Source organism: Octopus bimaculoides, chromosome 1, assembly GCF_046866305.1.
Source record: "Octopus bimaculoides isolate indiv1 chromosome 1, ASM4686630v1, whole genome shotgun sequence".
Classification (NCBI taxonomy): Eukaryota; Metazoa; Mollusca; class Cephalopoda; order Octopoda; family Octopodidae; genus Octopus; species Octopus bimaculoides.
In genome coordinates, this window is record NC_142928.1 from 14,381,860 (window position 1) to 14,404,275 (window position 22,416).

The following is a 22,416-nucleotide window of genomic DNA, read 5'->3' on the forward strand; positions in this document are numbered from 1 at the left end:
CATATTTAAAAGGTTTCGCTTATGAGCGGATCTTAGAAATTAGGGAACACAATTGTGATTTCGTTGTCCCCAAATTACTGTATTGAGATTCTTAAGGAAATCAAAATAAGTTGCAGAGTTTTCAGTGAAAGACAACAATGATTTAACGTATTAATATGTATATTATATTCGATCCTTTGACAAATATTATACATACTTACTATATATAAAATACGTCAGAATATGCGTAACGAAATCCAATAATAAAATTGTGTGGTGTTGGGGATTCAGACAATCACAAATATAATCATTATAATTCTGTAAACTGAATAAAACTAATTTCTTAATCAAAAATACAATTAGTTGAGATTTTAGAGATTGTAAATTCACTGTGTCAAACGCAATAACAACCACTATATAGAGATTCCGATGGATATCTGTGTTCTATTAAATTGCGTCGCGGAACAATATTATTCAAACTTTAAATATAATTATCACTCTTCTTTGTTTCATTAACTTGCAAAGTAAATTAGTTGTTCTTAGTCACATATTGGTGTGGCGTTGCGTGACGTGGCTGTGTGGTAGGAATTCCTTCACAAACAGAGGGCTCCGTGTTCAGTTTCACTACGTGAAGACCTGTACAAGTGCCTTCTAATACAACCCCGGGCCGGCGAAAACCTTTTGCGTGAATTTGATAGACAGAAATTTACAGTACACCGTCATCTATCTATCTATCTATCTTATATATATATATATATATATATATATATATATATATATATATATATATATATATATATATATATATATATATATATATATAAGATAGATAAATAGATAGATGACTGTCTACTGTAAATTTCTGTATATATATATATATATATATATATATATATATATATATATATATATATATATATATATATATATATGTGTGTGTGTGTGTGTGTGTGTGTGTGTGTGTGTGTGTATACACATCTTCCTAACTACCCACATCATATAAGAAACTATTTTAGCTTCTAACTTTCAATTTTTATTTCATAATTTTCTACTTTGTATTTTTGCCTTTTATAAGATACACATACAAACCGAAACCTGTAATATCGAAACCCGTAATATTTTATAAAAGTCACTTAATGTAACAAATGTAAAAATGTTTATACTGTTCGATCAAGGAAAAAAAATAAAAAGAATCTTTACGAACACTTTCGTGCAGTTTCCACTTTTAATTTTACGTATAATCATTGATTTTATGAATTCTTAACACCTTTTCAAACACACACACACACACACACACACACACACACACACACACAAACAAAGTGTTTTCTTATTCTTTTGTTATTTTGATATCCAATTCTTAATATGTTTATAATTCGTTTTTGTATTTGGTTTGCAAGATTCTTTATGTGAATTCGTGTGTTGAAGCATACCTTATTTTGTCTAGGAAGAGTCATTCTCTTTTAGTGCCTTATTATTTAACACACTCACAGTTTAGATTTCCACGCATTTACTTAGGTTTTCTAAAATGTTCGTTGTGTCTAACAACCTTTTCAATAGTCTTTGATTGTTTTTATAATTATCTCAAATAATTTGATCTGTATTCTTCATACATGTTCACAGTTCTAGATGTTATTCCAACGTGTATTCACGTGCGCTGATTCGAGCGTATATCTTAAACTGCATGAATAATTATATATGTACGTATAAACCAATATGTGTCTGAGTGTATATGAGGAGGTTTAGAAGGAAAAAAATGAGTATAAGATAAATGTAAATAAACAAAAAAAAACATTTTACATACCGTAGTCCAATTTCCCTCTGCCACCGGGCACCTTACCCGGTCCACTTCCTCAGAGATTCGTAGAAAATGTTGTAATTGTGGATTATCTGGGTCAAGTAGTTGAAAACCTGTTAAGTTTACACCGCCGTATTTCAGCCTCTCAAGTGGAAGATTAATGAATCCCTGAAATAATAATAATAATAATAATAATAATAATAATAATAATAATAATAATAATAATAATAATGAGAAGAAGAAGAATAAGTAGAAGAAACTGCTACTTTGGAAACTATTCAAAAAGTTAATAATGTGGGCTAGAGTAAGGCAAGTCGTGTTATGGGCACAAACTGCAGAGAGTGTGGCAGAGTCGGAGACTAGCGAAATCCTCAGAGATTTCCCAAAGAAAATAGATCATTTACTAGAGCATAACAGACCTGACCTAGAGGTGGTGGACAAGATGCACCACATATGCTACATAGTTGTTGTCTGCCTCTTTGACCCACAAATAATCAAGAAGAAAGGTGAAAAGATAAATAAATACGACCCTCTTAAATACGAAATAGCCCGGCTATGGAAAATGAAGAAGTGAAGATAGTGCCAATTATTTTCGGGTCCTTGAGAACATAGTCAGAAGGCATCGAGGGAATATAAAGGAAACTAGAATAGAGTGTCCAGTAGAACTGTTAGAAAAGGTTTGCCTCCTTGGCACGGCCAGAATAATCAGGTATGTATTAGATATCTGAAAGGAATGGATGACATGGTACCGTAGGCAGCAGGTAAGAAACCTCCTACGCATGTAAGCCTCCAAGAGCTCCAACAAAACCTGGGATAAAGAGAAATGATAACAAGAAAACATATGACAGGATTTAGGATGCACCACGCAATATCTGACATAGAAAAGCTATATATACAACGTATTGAATGTGACAGAGGCCTTATACAGCTAGACAACTATTACAAAATTACCACCATAGGACTACAGACATACCTATTTCAGAAGCAAGGAAAACTAATAGAAATAACCACAAAGCACGAACAAAAAAAAGTATGTTTTCTGTCTTTAAGGAAGCTGACCAATACAAAAAATAATGTCATAGTACCTAACGACTATGAAGAAAGAGAAGAAACAACAAAAGCTGTAAACATCTGAAATCCAAACTAAAACTAGAACAGGAACATATGATAGAACGATGTCAAATACTGAGTTAAGCTAAATGGAAAAGAAATAGACAAAGCAAAATCTCGACAATGGTTGAAGTAGAAACTGAAGGATTTTCAATTGTAGCACATGGTCAAAGCTTTCCCACTAGAAATCACCAAAAGTGTATCGTACTATTCCTTCGTCCACTTCTGTCTTTTTTTGTGCACACCGTGTACGTGATCTGTTGTGGCATAACGACCGTCCGAGGCCAGATTTCTTCCAATGATGCAGGAGGTATCGGACGTGCCAGGCGGGAAACCTTCACCCTGATCGGCTATAGCTTCATTCTCGCCGTTAATTTATTCCTTTGTGTGTTGCATCATGATTTCATGATCGTTCGTGGGGTTCCCATGAGATTTGTCTTTGAGATTTCATCTCTATATATTTGTATATACTCGCACACATGTATGTACATACTCTGGGACTATGTGTTTCAGACTGATTGTGCAATCGAACACCATCGGCCGCATATTGTCGTATTGAATAAAGGAGAAAAATACTGTCAGATCATTGATGTAGCCATACCAAATGACATGAATGTTGTGAGTAAAGACGTTGAAAAAGATCACCAAGTACTCCGAATTGAAAGTGGAAATGGCAAGACTGTGTGGAATGTGAGAGGGTAGTGTAAAAGTGATAGCAGTGGTGATCGGAGCGTTGGGCTCAATCCCATTGAAACTTCAGGTCTTCTTAACAACTGAAAATCTCATGCAAGATTGATGTCTTGCAAAAAGCGGCATTATTGGTCACAGTACGCATCTTAAGGAAAGTATTATCTGTCTGAGGTCCTTGTGGTGACTTGATAGATGACTAAAGACTCCGGTGCATTTTACCTACACTGTTTTATGAAGGAATAATAATAAGAAAGAAAGACTGAGAACACCGTACAGGCAGCACGAAACCAAGCTTTGACCAGAAAGTGGAGGGTCAGCCTTAGGAATGAGCAGGTGTCTGCGTTGTGCTGCATCTATAACCTAGTGGAAGAAAGAATTGCCCATATCGTGAACGAATGCCTTAGGCTTGCTGCAAACCCTTACAACTTGTGGTGACATGATGAACTAGCGAATGTGCTAAATTGAAAACTCTGCGGAAAGTGGGGTCTGAAGAGAAGGAATACGCTGTATGTGTACAAACCACAGAGAGTGGCGGAGTTTAAGTGCTAGAGCATAACAAACTGGATTTAGTAGTAGTGAACACGGTGTCCCACATATGCTATATAATTGATGATACAGAATCACCACGTAATCTCATTTGATCAATGGCTACGTAAATACTCTACTCTTGAAATTATTTTTGTTAATATCTGAATTTCTTTTCACACAATTCGGAACATCAGAGTATAGTGAGCCTTCTATGGGAGTGAAAATTTAACTTTAATATGAGGTAGTCAAACATATGTAAAACACTCACACAGACACACATATTCTTATATATTGTATAGATCATGGAATGATTTAAGTTTATTGCAGTATTTTTGATTTAACTCTGTATCATAGAAATAAATAATTTATCTCATGACTTAGATAATTGAGAAGTATTTTAATTAAAACATTTAAGTTGCTAAAATGAGGAAATTACAAAACAATTTTATGATCAATGGATATTTAGTGCTACAATCTAAAGTGTTCCTTAAATCAATGGTATACTTAGCCAGTCATTAGACATATTTTGTCTGCTGCTACGTAGTAGTGATTTTCCTACTAATCAATACAATACTTACAACTATATTAGTTCACTAATGTTACTGATTTTTGTTATCTCGTTCTGAAAATATTTCAGCAGAACGTTTAATTAGGTGTTATTTTAAAATCGGTACATTCAAATTTAATTGGAAGCAGAATCTAATGGAAAATACTAAAAGACAAGCGTAAATTAAGTCGGCTTAATGGATTTTAGATAGTGATTAACGTAGAAAGTTGCTACTCAACTATAATTAACGCTCTTCTCGTCTAATATTTATTACACTACGATGAATATATAATGTGTCAAGAAAAGGTTCATAGATATAGCTGGCATATTGGAAAATCTACTCACGAAATGCGAAACAGAACGTGAAAGTTAATAGAAGAAAACTAAAATCTTCCAATTACCGTTTATTTTGTACCAGAAAATCTTTGTCTTAACATGATGAAGTGATTATTCAAATGATATTCCACTTGAAAATGAAGAATATTTAACTAATAATTGAATTCCTTCTGTCAACTACGTTTAGAATATAATTTACATATAAACAGCCAGGTAAAAACCAGCTTGTTAAATGTTTACGATACCTAAAAAACAAAATATATACTTTAATAAGAAAGCCATTGTATACATTTTCGAAGACTTCAACATTACAAAGTCTCTCCAAAACAAAAAAAATTATGTTAGGCATACTACAGAATGCCAAGTATACAATGCTGAATCAACATAATCCAACAAATACTTAGTATTATTTTCAGAGATAATCCATGAGTGTATAATATTCTAATGAATGTTACATGTATTTAAAGATATGTATATTCTGTATGGGTATGACTTGAAACTGAATCCGGTCCTGGGTCCTTGGAACGGGCCTTCAAGTGGATTGATGGGTGTCGACCCGATTCTTAGCCAGTATTGTTTCCGGGAAAACTCTGATCCGAAGTAGTATCACGTCTTAATTTCCCAGCTATGGGCTAACTAGCACGTGAAGGAGTTTGGCCTTGTGGATTGAATGATGCAATCGTGATAGTGAGATCACGGTTTCCATTCCCAGACCAGCTATGTGTTGTGTTCTCGATTGAGACACTTGATTTCAAGCTGGTTCAGTCCACTCAGCTGTAAATGGGGAGCCTTCTGATCGATTCGACATAAGACTGAGGTGATGGATCAGGAAAAATCACCTGAATAGTTGAACACTGGAAAATATTATGCTTCCATTACGCAAATTCTATTCCAAACCTAGTGCAGAATGCTACGAGTAAATAGAGAGAGAGAGAAGAGGTGGAGGAGGAGGAGGAGGAGGAGGAGGAGGAGGAAGAGGATGAGGATTATCATCACTGCTACATAGAATGTAGTACACTTCAAAGCACACCTCTGGAAGCACTGATTCAGCGACGATTATGGACCTCATAAACCTCAGTACACTTTACGAAATGAGAGATGTACCTCGACAGTGAAGGAGGTTTGAAGCTAGAAAGAAGACCATACCAGATTAAATTTCCTAAATTACAAGTGATATATTATAGTTTATTCTTGATTAGAATACAAGTTTATAAATAATAAAAGCGAGTGAACACGTGCATTTACAAGCAAGCACCCCCTCCCCCCCCCCACACACACACACACATTGCACCCAACTCGTGATGGCTGAAATGTTGTTGGCTTTATTCTTTCCTTCCCTCATAACCAGAAAATACAGAAAGTCTTCCGGCAGACACATGCACAAAGCATTTCTACCAAGGCTTTAATACATTTTCTCCGAGAAATTCGAAGTGCATGTTATTATTTAATGGATATGTTTTTTCTTTGAGGCTCTATTATGATTTCAGAAGGGTTTTACTAATTTGGAGGTCGAATAATAAGGCCCAGGTTTGTTCGTCAGTTTTTGTTTCCGAGTGATAAAATAGTGCAACGTCATTGTGACTGTGCATAATCATACATTCCTAAAATTTTCAAAGAAAGCTTGAAGGTTTGGTTTTCTCTTCAGTAAAATTCACTCGCCTCTACACATTTGCAGCAACCGGAATCATATCGAATGGAGAAAATGGCTAACTCAGTAATAGAAGAGTAGTCAGTCTTTCTTGATTACATTATTTAAAAGGACTACACATGTAAAGTGAATCTTGCTACTAAGTGGGTTCTCATGTTATCAATTTTACATCATTCTTCAGTAAGATTCTAAGATTACGTCCCGTTGTATTAGATAGTAAGAAAGTATTTTCATCCATCCAAATTCTTGCTATATTAAACAATTCGGTCCACTTTGCTAATGCTATATCATGGCGCCTAAATTACCTAATCGAGAGAATACATTAATGAGAAAATTCCACAAGAAAATCCACCAAGCGTCATGTACAACACCACATTCGATACATCTCCCTGTTTGAAGTGGAACCTTTACTAACACAATTTATAAGCAAGTATGATAGAGGACTATACATAATTGGATTTAGCACATTCATCTATTTTACTCTCAGATCATTTGCACAAAAGAAATTCATCTCCTAATCGTTGAATAATAAATTTGAAAAGAGACTGAGAACGATTCAATGAAGCAACTGAACTGAGATCCATGCTGCTGTACGAAATTTCCTATAACAAGCAGGAGTTGTTATTGGACAGGTTTGCAGTAGGTTGATTTTTCTTCTATATATACGTCTTCATCTTTTGCGCTGCTTAATTTTACTTGCAGTAAAATTATCTTTAATAACATAATTCTGTGTAAAAGGTCAAGATTAATGTTTATGCAATAGCGTTGTAAAGGACCTCTTCTTCAATGGCTCAATAGGAAAACCAGCCGTCCGCCTACTTCTGCATGAAAGCTTGTTATTAAGTCAGCCAATGCAATTCATATACTTAGACCCAGTTATTCTATTACATGAAAACATGTCCAAAATGACAAGCTATATAAGAGAAGAAAAAAATCTAAATCAGCGACAACTATATTGCTTCCTAATCGATTTCCGAATATGATCGATGCCAGTGAATATCCGCTAAAATTAAAATATATCGTCAGAGAATGCGTCTTTATTATATATTTACTTTCATCTTTCGTTTAAGTTAGACATCGGTGTTGTGATATGCCACATAAATCCTATCATTTTTCCATGTTCATATTGATGATGCTTCAGACACATTCAATGGAGACATCTTCCTGGCGAGCAGAAGTGCGTCACTTGTCAAAGCGGTCGGACAATCCAAAACAATCTCTTCTATCTCAACGACTATATTAGCTTTTCTTGCCATGCGAAAAATATCGCAAACATATCACAGCTACAACCATAATTTCTCCTATTATTATTATTATTATTATTATTATTATTATTATTATTATTATTATTATTATTATTATTGAGTGAGAGAGCAGTGTATACCATCAAAGTGACACTGGGGTATTATTATTACTATTATTTTTGTTGTTGTTGTTGCAGTTATTTAAGGCGCGAAGGTGGCAGATCTGTTCGTGCGTCGAACTAAATCTTTAGTAGCATTTCTTCTGCCTCTTTAAATTGTGATTTCAAATCTTGCGAGGGGTCAACTTTATCATTAACCATCCCTATAGAGCCAATTAAATAAAACACCATTCAAGTACTGGAGTCGATGCAGTCCGTTTTCTCTTGGTTTCAAATTGTTGGCCTTGTACCCAAACTTGAATGAAGTATTATCTTTTAAAGCAGTGAAGAAACACACACACATACACATCTATGTGTGTACGATTGTGTGTGCGTGTGTGTTTATCTATGTCCATGTGCGTGTGGCCATATATATATATATATATAAATGATACAATCAAAAGAAATACCCAAAGATTCACTAAAAACAGTCCCAATCACTGCTATAATCCACAACGAGCCACTTTTAGGTCACTTGACCATTGAACATCCTACTACTATCATACCATCCCTCATTCTTTTATTATTCGTTCTCTTCTTCTTCTTCTTCTTCTTCTTCTTCTTCTTCTTCTTCTTCTTCTTCTTCTTCTTCTTCTTCTTCTTCTTCTTCTTCTTCTTCTTCTTCTCCTTCTTCTTCTTCTCTGCCAAGAACTCACAACGACGTCGGACTCACAGGAGTAAACAAGAGAGACAGAGACAGGCAGAAACAAGGAAAACACCCCTTGTAATTGAATCCCATGCAAATATTATTATTTTTTTAAAATTCCATTTAATTTTTCCAAAATTTAATTGTTTTCCATTCCATACTTACAGTTGAAAAAGTCTCAAATCTGCATATATATATATATATATATATATATATATATATATATATATATATATATATATATATATATATATATATATATATATATATATATATATATATATATATATATATATATATATATATATATATATATATATATACATATATATATATACATATATATATATATATATATATATATATATATATATATATATATATATATATATATATATATATACATATATATATATATATATATATATATATATATATATATATATATATATATATATATATATAAATATATATATATATATATATATATATATATATATATATATATAAATATATATATATATATATATATATATATATATATATATATATATATATATCAGATTTATTTTTGTTTGAATCTCTCTCTCTCTATGTATACATACATGTTATATATATATATATATATTCAAATATAGATACATATGTACATTTATATATTCAACATGTGCAACCGTTACTCTAAACACATTCTTCCTCCATCTGATTTCTATCCTCACTTCTTTCTTTAGAAGTACGTAGGCTTGAAACGTCAAAATAGTACACACTGTTTGATATCCTCACGCCTATCTCCGTCGTTTGTCTCTTGTATAATCCTGCACCGTATATATATATATATATATATATATATATATTATCTCTGCGTGCTCGCTTTGTTGTAATTGTAATTGTAGCAAGTAATATTGAAGGATGTATCATTGATATATAAGTTTTACACAAATAATTATATAAATAATCTTAATCATGTAGTGTCAAAAGATCAGGCTCCGACATAATTATACACCGATATAATTACACAATGATTTAGAAGGGAAATAATTTTAACGCTTCTATACCATTAGATAGAGTACGTGTGAGTATCATGGTACAAAATAGTAACGTTTCCCCATGTAAATAAAAGAGCTTCGTACAGAGAAATATGAGCAGTTAAGTGTGAAATTGGTTTCGTAATAGATAAAACAAAATGAAAGTTAATAAATAATCGGAGAAAAGAAATATTTCTTTGATCGATAATTGTTAATTAAACCGGCGTTAAGATACAGTCTTTGTCTTTGAGAGTGTAATTTTATACATTGAATTAAGTATCAATTAATGTTTTTCTAGCATGATTTTTCAATAAATTTTTTTTTTCTTGTTCTAATACTTTGTTCGTATGTTTTTTTTTCATTATTTGATTCCAGACATGGAGTTCGTTATTCGTGCTTGTTTTCAATTGTATTTGAAATATATAATATATTATAATTCATATATTCCTATATAATTTCGTATAATAAACATATGTAGTATATTATATTTGTGCACACTCGCGTGCACACACATGCGCACACAGGCGTGAGCGCACATATATATCTTATTCTATATTTGGTTTGGCGATGCAATCAGAAAAAATGGAATGTTTGTGTGTGTGTTTGTGTGTTATTAGTCTTCGATACAATGTTAGAGAGGTTCGTGGTATATGTATATACACAAACGTTATATGGGAAATACCAAGCCTACTTGATAACAATTGATAAATTGCCTGCTAGTTTATTACTTTCTTTTCTCTTTTATATTAGTTATATCCTGATCAGACGTAGGCCTTCCTGTCCTATCTCTTCAAGCTTTAGTTGGAAATAGTGTTTGTAAGAAGAGAATAAGTGACAAGAGAGATTTGGCCGCATTGTATAGTCGGTTTACTGACCATACAGAAGTTCTTTATTTGGTATGTACGTTTGGTATGTATATGTATGTATATCCGTATGGGTTTATATGTGTGTATGTTTCTGTGTTTCTGAGTCTGTGTGCATCTGTGTTGTAGATGTCTATGTGGGCGTTGTGTATTTGTGTGTGTAACTATACAAAGTCTGCTTTGATTCTTATTAGGTTTTCATATCTCTGTTAAACATATATGCCATGGGTATATAACGACTTTTTTCAAAGGTATTAGTTCCTTGGGCGAAATCTTTCTTGATGTTTACATACTCCCTCACACATAATTTATACGATCCTACTAACGTATCCATACCGTTAAGAAAAGCGATGGAAGAACTAGCATATATTCTGGGTATATTTCGTTCTTGAAAGACACGATATCCGTTACTTTTTTTATAAGTCACTGCATATTTCCTGTTTCGCATCACTATATACCAGTGCTAGCTTCTGTCCATAAGTTCGTTACCCGCTTTGATTTGAGGAAGTAAGTAGTAATCTTATTCCATGATTAAAGGGTTTAACCCATTACCTACCAGTGATCCCATATGAGATCACTTAAAAATTACAAATTTCGTAATTATCTGTCAATATTTACACATATCTAACCTTTTTGCTATATCTACTAGGTATATTTCTCTTATATTCAAATGAGGTTTGCTAATTTTTCACCCAATATCTCCGTTATTTCTATTTAAAATGTTATTTTGAAATGTTATTTTGATCATTCCAGCGTGTTTCTAAGGCTGTTTTATGCTAGAAATCAAAGTTTCCTAAAAACAATTCCAGTTAATAGAATTAATGGAGGTAATCGGTTAAATTCGAAGCTATCGTGGAATAGTCAACTTTGATTACATGGTCACTATAACCGAGCAAAAATTTAAGAGACCATTCTGATACATTAGCTTTTGTATCTCTTAAGTGACCTCGGTTCCTTCTGCCTCGAATATTAGTAAATACTGAAGCGACTCAAAAGATTTTTCGAACGCACAGGCAAAATTAATATATCTCAGGACTTAATACTCGCTCACCTCCTCCATTATTCTACAGATCTAATTCTACACTATCAACCCAAACCTAGACGTACCTCCGAAAATGAGTTCTATTTTTTCTTATTCGAATTAAAAAAAAAACAACCTAATGTCGTCCTTTTTATCCATGTAATGATTTTTATACATAAACTAAGGCGCACTGAGGTTTTGCCACTAAGAAACTAACTGATGGATATTCATAAGATCGGAAAGACAAGACGAAGCAGCACAACACGGGTTGCACTAAATACGATTCCAACACTGTTAAACAATACATTGCATACTTCTATGAATAGTGACTGATATATCTATGAATACACACTTATATACACACAAATATATAAAAACCCCGCCTAGTACACACACACACTCTCTCTCTCTAACTATACAAATATATATATATATATATGTATATAAATATATATATATACATGCATATGTGTATATATATATATATATACACTTACATGCATATATATACATATATGCATATATATATATCGAGACATATATATACACATATATACATACATATATATATATATTCATACATATATATGCATATGTATACATACATATATATATATATATATATATATATATATATACATATATATACATACGTATATGTATATACATACATACATTCACATATGAAGCTGAGACATAGCTATACAAATATGCAAATAGGCACACATACATGTGTTTACATAAAGATAAAATATGTGCCTTGTCATCTTTAAGAGTGCATATATATGCATGTGCATTTATGTATGTGTATATATATACATGCGTATATACATATGTGTATTTTTGTCGTCCATTTTAGAAATCTAAAACTTGGATTTTTCTGCTACTTACTCGAGATTAATATTATAAATGAGAGCGAAAGGAATTAAATATTGTCCTGTCACATCACATACTATCAGAAAAGAAATCATGTTTTACATATACATTGTCAGATTTCTTGCATTAAGAATTAATTCTAGAATTCAGATTCGATTATACATTTTGGCGAATAGAATAAAAACAAAATATTCAATATAAAATATTTTTTTGAATCGTGAAAGTTCATAATTTATACCATACACACATTATTATTATTATGGAACATTTCTTAGTGTGTAGGAGTATAATATTTGGTCAATGAGGTATTGGTGAGGTCAACGAGCTATTGGTGAGGTCAACGAGCTATTGGTGATGTCAAATTTTAGGAAGATTATTCCTTGTATATTTAATCTTTTCCATTAAGATATTCGCCGAAAGCCGAAGAATAAATCAATAGATGAAATGTAGCATTGATTTATACAAAATATTCTGTATTTGCTACCGATTTTCCACACGACTCACTGCGTATACTTTTCAGTCATAAATGGCTCGAATATTGAAAGCATCAGTATAGTGGTTTTGCAAATTCAAACATAAATGTATCTGTTATAGTTCATATTGTATACTTAAACAACGTTTTTGTTTATTTTGCAGAACTGTAAACTTATGCTATAAGATCCATCGAATCCCAATACACATATTACGAAAACTAGTTTTAAGGCATATATATATGTATTTGAAAGCGTGTGGCTTATTGGTTAGGGCATGCGTCTCACGATCGTAAGGTCGTGAGTTCAATTGCTAGAGACACGTTGTGTCCTTCAGCAAAACTTTATTTCACGTTGTTCTTTTCCACTCAGCTGAGTACTACTTGAATTTCAAAGGGCTGGCCTTGTCACACTTTGTGTCATGTGTAATCTCCCTGAGAACTACGTTAAGTGTACACGTGACTATAAAGTGCTCAGCCACTTGCACGTTAATTTCACAAGCAAGCTGTTCCGTTGATCGCATCAGCTGAGACCCTCGTCGTCGTAACCGACGGAGTGCTCTTATATATATACACATACACTTTTACTCATTGTAATTTGACTGTGGCCATGCTAGAGCACCACCTTTAGTCGAATAAATCAACCCCAGTACTTATTCTTTTTAAGCCTAGTACTTATTCTTTTGCCGAACCGCTAAGTGATGGGGACGTGAGCACACCAACATCGGTTGTCGAGTGATGGTGGGGGACAAACAGACACAAAAACACACACACACACACACACACACACACACACAAACACATATATATATGTAAATGTCGGGCTTCTTGCAATTTCCAAATCCACTCACAAGGCTGTGGTCGGTCCGAGGTTATAGTAGAAGACACTTGCCCCAAGGTGCCACGCAGTGGGACTGAACCCGGAAGCATGTGGTTGGAAGGCATGCTTCTTAGCCACTCCTATATATATATATATATATATATATATATATATATATATATATATATATATATATATATATATATAGTGTAGTATATTGCCACTTAAGTGTGGCTGACCCCTAGGGGTGGATGTTACTGTTGCTTTTAGCCCCAGGAGGACATCTCCTCCAGCTGGCTTATCGACACACGACTGTGTCCTGTTTGCCAAGGGAAGGTATCCCTCTCACCATGATCTGCAGCACGAATGGTGAGAGGCATGGATTGTGCATCACCATAAATGGTATGATTTGTTCTTGTTTGTTCTCTTCTTTGTGTTGTCCTCAGTTGTTGTGTAGGTATCTTCATAGCCTACTGAATAACATTTTCTATAAGTAGTGACAGGTATTTTTGTTTCAGTAGGAATTCATTCACTTCCATCAAGCACTGATTCTTGATCTTCAAATCTTCTACTATATGACTTTTATAGATGTGATTGTACTAATACTAATATGTGTGTGCATGTGCCGGCAAGTGTGTTTTTAATGGTTTTAAAAGACGTTAAATATGCAGAGATACACATTCGCTCAAACGTGTATATTACCTATTTTGATATACATGCATTTATCTTATTTATTGCTAATGTTCTCTATCTATCTATCTACCACTAATTTTTTAATAGTATATTCAGATTCATTGAGCAATTTAGCAAAACTTGCATCGAAGTATAGTTATCGCTTGTGTTCAATATTTGTCAACATAACATGTAATTTAAAGAAAGAATTTGACATTTCGCATAAGGACGTTTCTGTAGAATTTACATAGCTGGTCATGTTATAATTACCATAGCTAAAATACAAATTTTTGAGTGAATTTGAAACGAAGTTCTTTCTCCTCACTATTTTGAATGATTTAAATATATATCTGTTTATTCAGTTTTATCACAAAACAAATATACATTCCATTAAGCATACATACACACATGCGTATGTATATATGTATATACGTAGGTATGTATGCATGTATGTATGAATGTACGTATGTATGTATGTATGTATGTATCTGTGTATGCATTCATTTCTTTTGAAGTCATACAGGAAGATATTGAAACAATTGTAGCAAATAATAAAATTATATTTGTTTGGAAACTAGAAACAACATCAGCAATTTGGGAGGGACGATGAATCAATAATATCGATCCTTATGCTTGACTGAAACGTTATATTATCGGAAGGATGAAAGAGAAAATTATCCTCGACTCAGAACGGAAAGAACCGGAAAAATACGGTAAAGAGATTTTTTTTTCCAACGCCCTAAACAAACTGCCTCGTAATATTTGTTTTAAATTTTGGCACACAGACAGGAATTGGGGTGGGGGGAGTGGGTAATGCGATAGCATTGAGCCCAGTTCTTCATGGATATTTTACTTTATGGACACTCATGGAATGACGGGTAAAAGGGATCCTGTCGACATTGGAACTAATATCGTAAAACCCGGAAGAAATGTTACTAAGCAGTTTATCCGACGCGTTAACACTTTGTCCAGCTGGTTACTTTAATAATATTAATAATAATGATTTCAAATTTGGCACAACGCCATCAGTGTCGGGGAAGTGGGGAAGTCAATTACATTGATCCCCCAATACTTAATCAGTACTTATTTTATCGTCCTCGAAAAGATGAAATGCAAAGTCGACCTCGGCAGAATTTGAACTCAGAACGTAAAGACAGACAAAATGAAGAAGAAGAAGAAGAATTCGTCAATGGTCGTGCTAATATATTTGAAATTACTACTCAAGTATTCATTATAGCAATGTACGGGTGGGGGGAGGGGGAGAAATAAATAGAAAAATTTAAAAAAATAGAAATTCGCTTTGTATTTGAGAAATATTTATATATTGTATTATAGCTCCTATCCGAATGCGAAGTCTTACATTTGGAATACGAAATGTACTCTTTGTGAGATTTAACATAAAAACAAACGGCATTTGAAATAACTTCCGAATCGATTTATGTTACATGAAATTTCCGGTTTGTGACAGCCAAAGACAGCGCATTTATAAGTAAGTCAACTTCAAACGCAGTTTCTTTTCCTCATCCATGAGAATAATATATTTGACTGCCGATATATTCACATGAATATATCGAATATATACATATATACACAAACACACACCTTTGTGTATGTACGCGCGGACACACACACACACACATACACACGTGGACAACAGAAGAAAAGGGAACTCAACACAGTTTCATAGGAGTTACATATGGTATTTAATAAAAGTTTCATTCAGCTGCAGGTAACTTAATGTTTCATTAGCTCGTTAAACAAATCTATCTCGTCAGGTACGACAAGTTCAAGATGGCTTCTAGATACTGGGCTGCTTATTGCTCAACGCGGCTCACATGGTGTCATAGATATGATTGCGATATCAGTGCCTATTTCGTCACGTTGTGTTACAAAATGAATGTCAATTGCATCAGAATAGACGATATCACCCACACCATCAGCAGCTGTTGAAAAATACACACAAAGCACTATCTTCTTAGACACAAAGGGTTTTTCTGATGGCCATATCAAAACTTTCATTCACCAAAATGTATACTTACACTTCAGAGTGATGGATTCGAGTAGAACATTCCAATAGAATGCAGCAATGTTTTTTGGAAGCATTTTTATAAATATACGTTATATATATATATAAATAGTTATATATCATATAACACGTGGCGAAATTCTTAAAGTGATGGATTCAATACTCGGAAACAGAAGGTGAGTTGGCAGAATGGTTGGCAGAACGGTTGGCAGAACGGCGGGCAAAATGCATAGCGGCGTTTGATCCGTCTTCAACATTTTGATCTCAAATTTCGCCGAGGTTCGACTTTGACTTTCATTCTTTTGGGGTCCGTAGAATAAGTAGCAGTTGAGCACTGGAGTCGCAGTAATCAACTTACCCACTCCACCAAAATTGCTGCCTTTGTGTCAAAATTTGAAATCGATATACTCGGGAAAGAATATGACCTATTTCTTTGGAATATTGTGAAATGCGCAATATGTATACACACACAAACACACACACACACACACACACACACACATACACACACACACACACACACACACATACACACACACACACACACACACACACACACACACACACGCTCACACACATATATATCTTTTAATTTGTTTGTCGCTGGGTTGCGGCCAAGCTTCAGCACAACCTCAAAGACGTTATTCAAACAACTAGAGCCAGTAATATTTTTAAAGCCTTGTAGTTATTTTATCAATCTGAAACGGTGGTAGGGAGAAATACACACACAGACACACAAGCACACACACATACACACACACACACAAGCATGCACACACACACACAAGCATGCACACACACACACGCACATACGTATATATACGGTGGGCTTCTTTCACTATCATTCTACCAAATCCACTTACAAGGCTTTAGTAGACCCAGAAATACAGCAGGTGTCACTTGCCCAAGGTCCCACGCAGTGGGACAAAACTCAGAACCATGTTTTGGGGAATCAATCTAGAGAGAGAATGATCATATTACTTATAGTTTGTTATATATTTCTGTAGAAGTTTTCAGTGGAAGAATCTTACGAGTGCGTCTTGCCTGTTAATATGAAAGGAAATAATGCAACATGATTTGATTGATTCGAAAAGATTTTTCCCACTTAGAATTCCGCACGGATGTGTTTGTTTAAATACACGTATACACAATTATAAATGTGTGTATGCATATAAACGGTTACGTAATGTTTATATGTTTTGATTCCTATTTGTATATGGTTCTGTGTGCAGAATTGTGTAAGATTCTGGTTGTGATAGAAGTAATTATATAAATATATAAATAGAATGCAGTGGGAGCGTTTTATTTCTTTCTGTTTCTAACTTGATTTAAGAGGTGAATTCGAGTACAAAGCAAAGAAATCACCATCCAATGTACAATTGTTTAGAAATATATTATTTTTCGTGTGTATATTTCGGTTGAGAAATATCAAGAATAACTTTACTCTAGCAATGTTTAGACGTTTGACGGCATAGTGTAATTGACCTGACATGAGATTGTTTACTCAAAGTGCTGGGTCATATTGAAGCAGACATAAGTCTTGTCGACTGCAATAACATTGAAATTCTCTCAGAGAGAAATGATAAACGATCTCGTGCAATCTGGCGAATTATTTCCAGTGAACAAATATCTACACTACAGCAGGAAGTATAAAGTTGCTTTTCAATCATTTTCACTTCAGATTTTAGCTTCCGCAACATAAATCTACACAAGGGAATACAAAGAAAGACAAGGATCACTGAGGTAGGTGTGAAATAGCGTGGAAATCGGGCTAAAATCGTTATTTATTTAGTGTTTATATCTATGCATGCGCACAGACACACATTCATTCCCATAAACATAGGAACACATATGCTAACGCTCTATTGGTAGTAATGGAAGTATCTACAGCATCTCCGTAAAATCATGGTGTGATTTCAGAATTATTCATTGATGTAACTTGCAAAACTATTCATTTCATATACATGTTGAATAAGAGACCAATTAATAAAATTATGATCAGATTGATGAGGCTTCTATTTGTTGCCGTGCACACGTATAATCAATACTCCAGTCGGAAGAGTGAAGAAATCGCGAGATGCACGCGCAGCCAGTCACGTAACTTTTCACTGGAATGTACTTAATATGCAGCTTATGTAGAATGAAAGGTATTTTATTTGATAATGGCACAACACTACCTTGGCCATAGCCAATATGCCACATCAAGTAAACCTGTGTATATTAGGTACAGGAATAAAATCATTTCAGTATGAGATATATTTACAACGTACAGCATTCTGTTATTAATACGAGACTTCACTCTCTATTCTTGTCATACAGAATGAAACCAACCACGAAGATGGTGTGTTCCTCAAGCCATGTGTCTCTGTTCATTTCTCTTCCTCTCTCCATTTTAGCGTCCATTTTATTCTAGCAGCTCTTACATTTTCAGTGGTCTAAGGACCTTGTAACGAGCGAATGCACACACACACACACGTGCGCACACACACACATGTTTACATAGATGACGAGCTTCTTTTACTTTCCGTCTACCTAATCCACCCAGTGGAGGCGCAGTGGCCCAGTGGTTAGGGCAGCGGACTCGCGGTGAAAGGATCGCGGTTTCAATTCCCAGACCGGGCGTTGTGAGTGTTTATTGAGCGAAAACACCAAAAGCTCCACGAGGCTCCGGCAGGGGATAGTGGCGAACCCTGCTGTACTCTTTCACCACAACTTTCTCTCACTCTTTCTTCTTGTTTTTTTTATAACTGTATTTCAAAGGGTCAGCCTTGTCACACTGTGACACGTAGAATATCCACAAGAACTACGTTAAGGGTACACGTGTCTGTGGAGTGTTCAGCCACTTGCACGTTAATTTCACGAACAGGCTATTCCGTTGATCGGATCAACTGGAACCCTCGACGTCGTAAGCGACGGAGTGCCAACAACAACAACCTAATCTACCCACAAGGCTTTGTCGGCTTGAGGTCATTGTAAAAGACATTTGCCCAATGTGTCAGGCTTTGAAACTAAACCCGGAAGCATGTGGTCGGGAAGCAAGCTTCTTACCACAAAGTCACGCCTGCACTTATTGGGGAATTCGCAGTTTAAATTTACAATGAAAACACAAAGTGAGAGGACACTTAGCAAATATCAATATTATTTTAAGATATAGCAATGGCATCTTTCATTATTACCACTCAAATAAATGATCAACTGTTTACCATCTCATTTTTCGATCTCTGTATGCTAGAATTCCTAATATACGATGACCTCTTTAAACTTTTCTTCGTAAATATATTGTTTAGGAAAGATAACTTTCTTCCTTAGCAATCATTAATCTATTTCTCTTATAACTTTTCCTTGAAGATACTAGTTATTTCTGTGTGTGTGTGTGTGTGTGTGTGTGTGTGTGTGTGTGTGTGTGTGTGTGTGTGTGTGAGTGTTTGTACGTGTTTTCTGTGTATTATCATTAACCTTCAGAATATGTCAATATTTATGTTACTTCCGATGATGCTGTTTTCCTCTATACAGTCACGTATTTTGTAACAAGTAATAAATACATTATTTTTACCAATATTTTTAGAAATTACCATTATATATGTACATATATGTATTTCAAATACTTATGCATATATGTATTCTCAAATATTTATGTATATATATATATATATATATATATATATATATATATATATATATATATATATATATATATATATATATACATTTATTTATTTAATTCAAATATTAGATATTACACTCTGTAAATGACATTTACTCGATATTTTACCATTTGTTTTCTTTTATGCATAGTGCATTCACTATGCCAGCAGTAGCTGTGCAGCCTACTAAATATAAACGAAGGTATCGCTGTGTGATGAAGATGCTCGCTTTGTAACCACGTGGTTTTGTGTTCAGTTCCACAGTGCCGTATCTTGGGGAAGTGTCTTGTACTATATCGCTGGGCTATGCAATTCTTTGTAAGTGAATTCTATAGATACAAACTATGTGGATGCTCATCGTAAGAAAATACATATCTTTGTGTGAGTCTTTTGCGTTCGCACTTGTGACCCACCACCACCACGTGACTACCGATTATGGTTTGTTAGTCCCTACAACTAGCAATTTCGCAAGAGGGACCAAATATGTCCAGTACAAGACTTAAAATGTCAATCTTAGTGTCGACTTGATCGAACCCGTTCAAGTCAGTACTCCAGCTTGGCCATAGTCCTATCACTAAAACAAGTAAAAGATAAAAATGTAAGAAATGAATAACTGCTAATAGACAAACTAATTTTAATTTGAATTTGTTTCTCAGTCATAATTTCAGAAAAGTATATCTTTCTCCTTCAGAAGAAATGTTTATCTGCTTATAAATACTAACTTCCTTTTATATTATAAATATAGACGACTAACTGGATATCATTGAAAATCTATGCTGAATTCTGCACTTGTATGATGGTAGGTAAAAATGATTTAGCTAACTTTTGACAAATGTACTAATGTATACATAATAATGTATCCTGGAATAATCCTTGAATAAAAAAAAGAATACAGGTCTTTAGTGCATATAATAGTAATCTATTTTATGCCATTTTGTGAGATGGAAAAGAAACAAATCGGGTCTCAACGTACTTTGCTATCAACGCATAGGTGACTGCATTATCGATTGCAGTATAAAACGAGGACCTGTATCAGTTTTCAAATTAAGTACTAGCTGCGCGTTTCTCCTCTTTCAACAACACAAGTTTATTTCCGTAACTGAAAGATATGCCGTTGGATTCCAGTCTATTTCATTTGATCTCTGTACATTCATACATATAATAGTCAATAATATATAAAGCATGTACAATTTTTCTCCGCGAAATGGTTTATATTTTTACTAAGCTTACTGTGTATAATGATATCTCTATAGTTATTTATTCATAAACAAGTTGCATTTGTACGTTTGTTTCTCAGCAGCATGTATATAATTGAAAAACATTCCTGCATTTGAAAAGCTTTGTATGAATTTATAACAATTAGCATAGTTCTAAAAATAAATGCATGACCTCAGAACCTATTTCATTCAGCTTTATTGCTGGAACATAATATAATAGTAGTAACAATGAAATTTATTGTCTTTTATTTTCTTTATCTATATAACTTTCCAAGAATTTAACAAGAAAATCTTGCTATTCACTAATGTTTCAAAATTTACCTTTTGACCAATTGTTGTAAAGAAAAGTGATATCGCTGTACCACGTCTGGTTAATTGTATCATCACATTTTTTGCGCCGCAGGAACTTTCAATTAGATATAACATTAAGTATTCGGAAAAGAGTCACGACTTCGAACACATTATTATCTATTATTTAAACGATCAATGCATGCTGACAATTATTACGGCTTGCCTACGAATTCGCTTGCGGAGAGATGTGCAAACATATAACTGTATTAACATGAATGACTCCAACTCATTAACCCCTTCTTTAGCAAAATATATCTACTTTCGGAACACTGCAGTAATCATGTAAATTCCGTTAGATTCTATATCATTGATTTATTTTAAATATATACGGTATCAGCGTTTTACTTTTTATCGGAACTTTACAATATGAAATAAGATGACTTTATAAATAAATTCATTTTGTAACTATTTCTCGATATTGTCCTGTATCTCCATGATATGTAGCTAATTTTTCCGTGCATTTTACTTTAAAACCATTTCACTATTTACATAGATTGTTTGTTTTTCTTAATTTCTTTCTTTCTTTTTTTTTCTTTTTCTTTTTGATATATCGTAATCATTTGTGTTGCTAAAAATTGACCATAGTTTTTTCTGTGTGACTTTTTGCCTTTTTCGTCCTCCATAACTTATTCGAATCAATTATGTTATTTTCCCCTGTTTAAGTTTTATTTGTCTCGTCTTCTTTTCCAGCATATCCACATCTCTGATTGTGTTACCTGTTCTAATCGAAATAGAAATCTGATAACTA

General features: G+C 33.7%; 1 protein-coding gene across 1 annotated transcript in view; it reads right to left on the reverse strand.

The window, feature by feature from the left end:
• Positions 1-22,416, reverse strand: part of LOC106869364 (glutamate receptor) — a 702,165-nt gene that overhangs the window by 108,969 nt on the left and 570,780 nt on the right. The window contains exon 6 of the mRNA XM_014915088.3: positions 1,784-1,945. Coding sequence (XP_014770574.1) covers positions 1,784-1,945 — 162 coding nt within the window. The remainder of the gene's footprint in view (positions 1-1,783; positions 1,946-22,416) is intronic.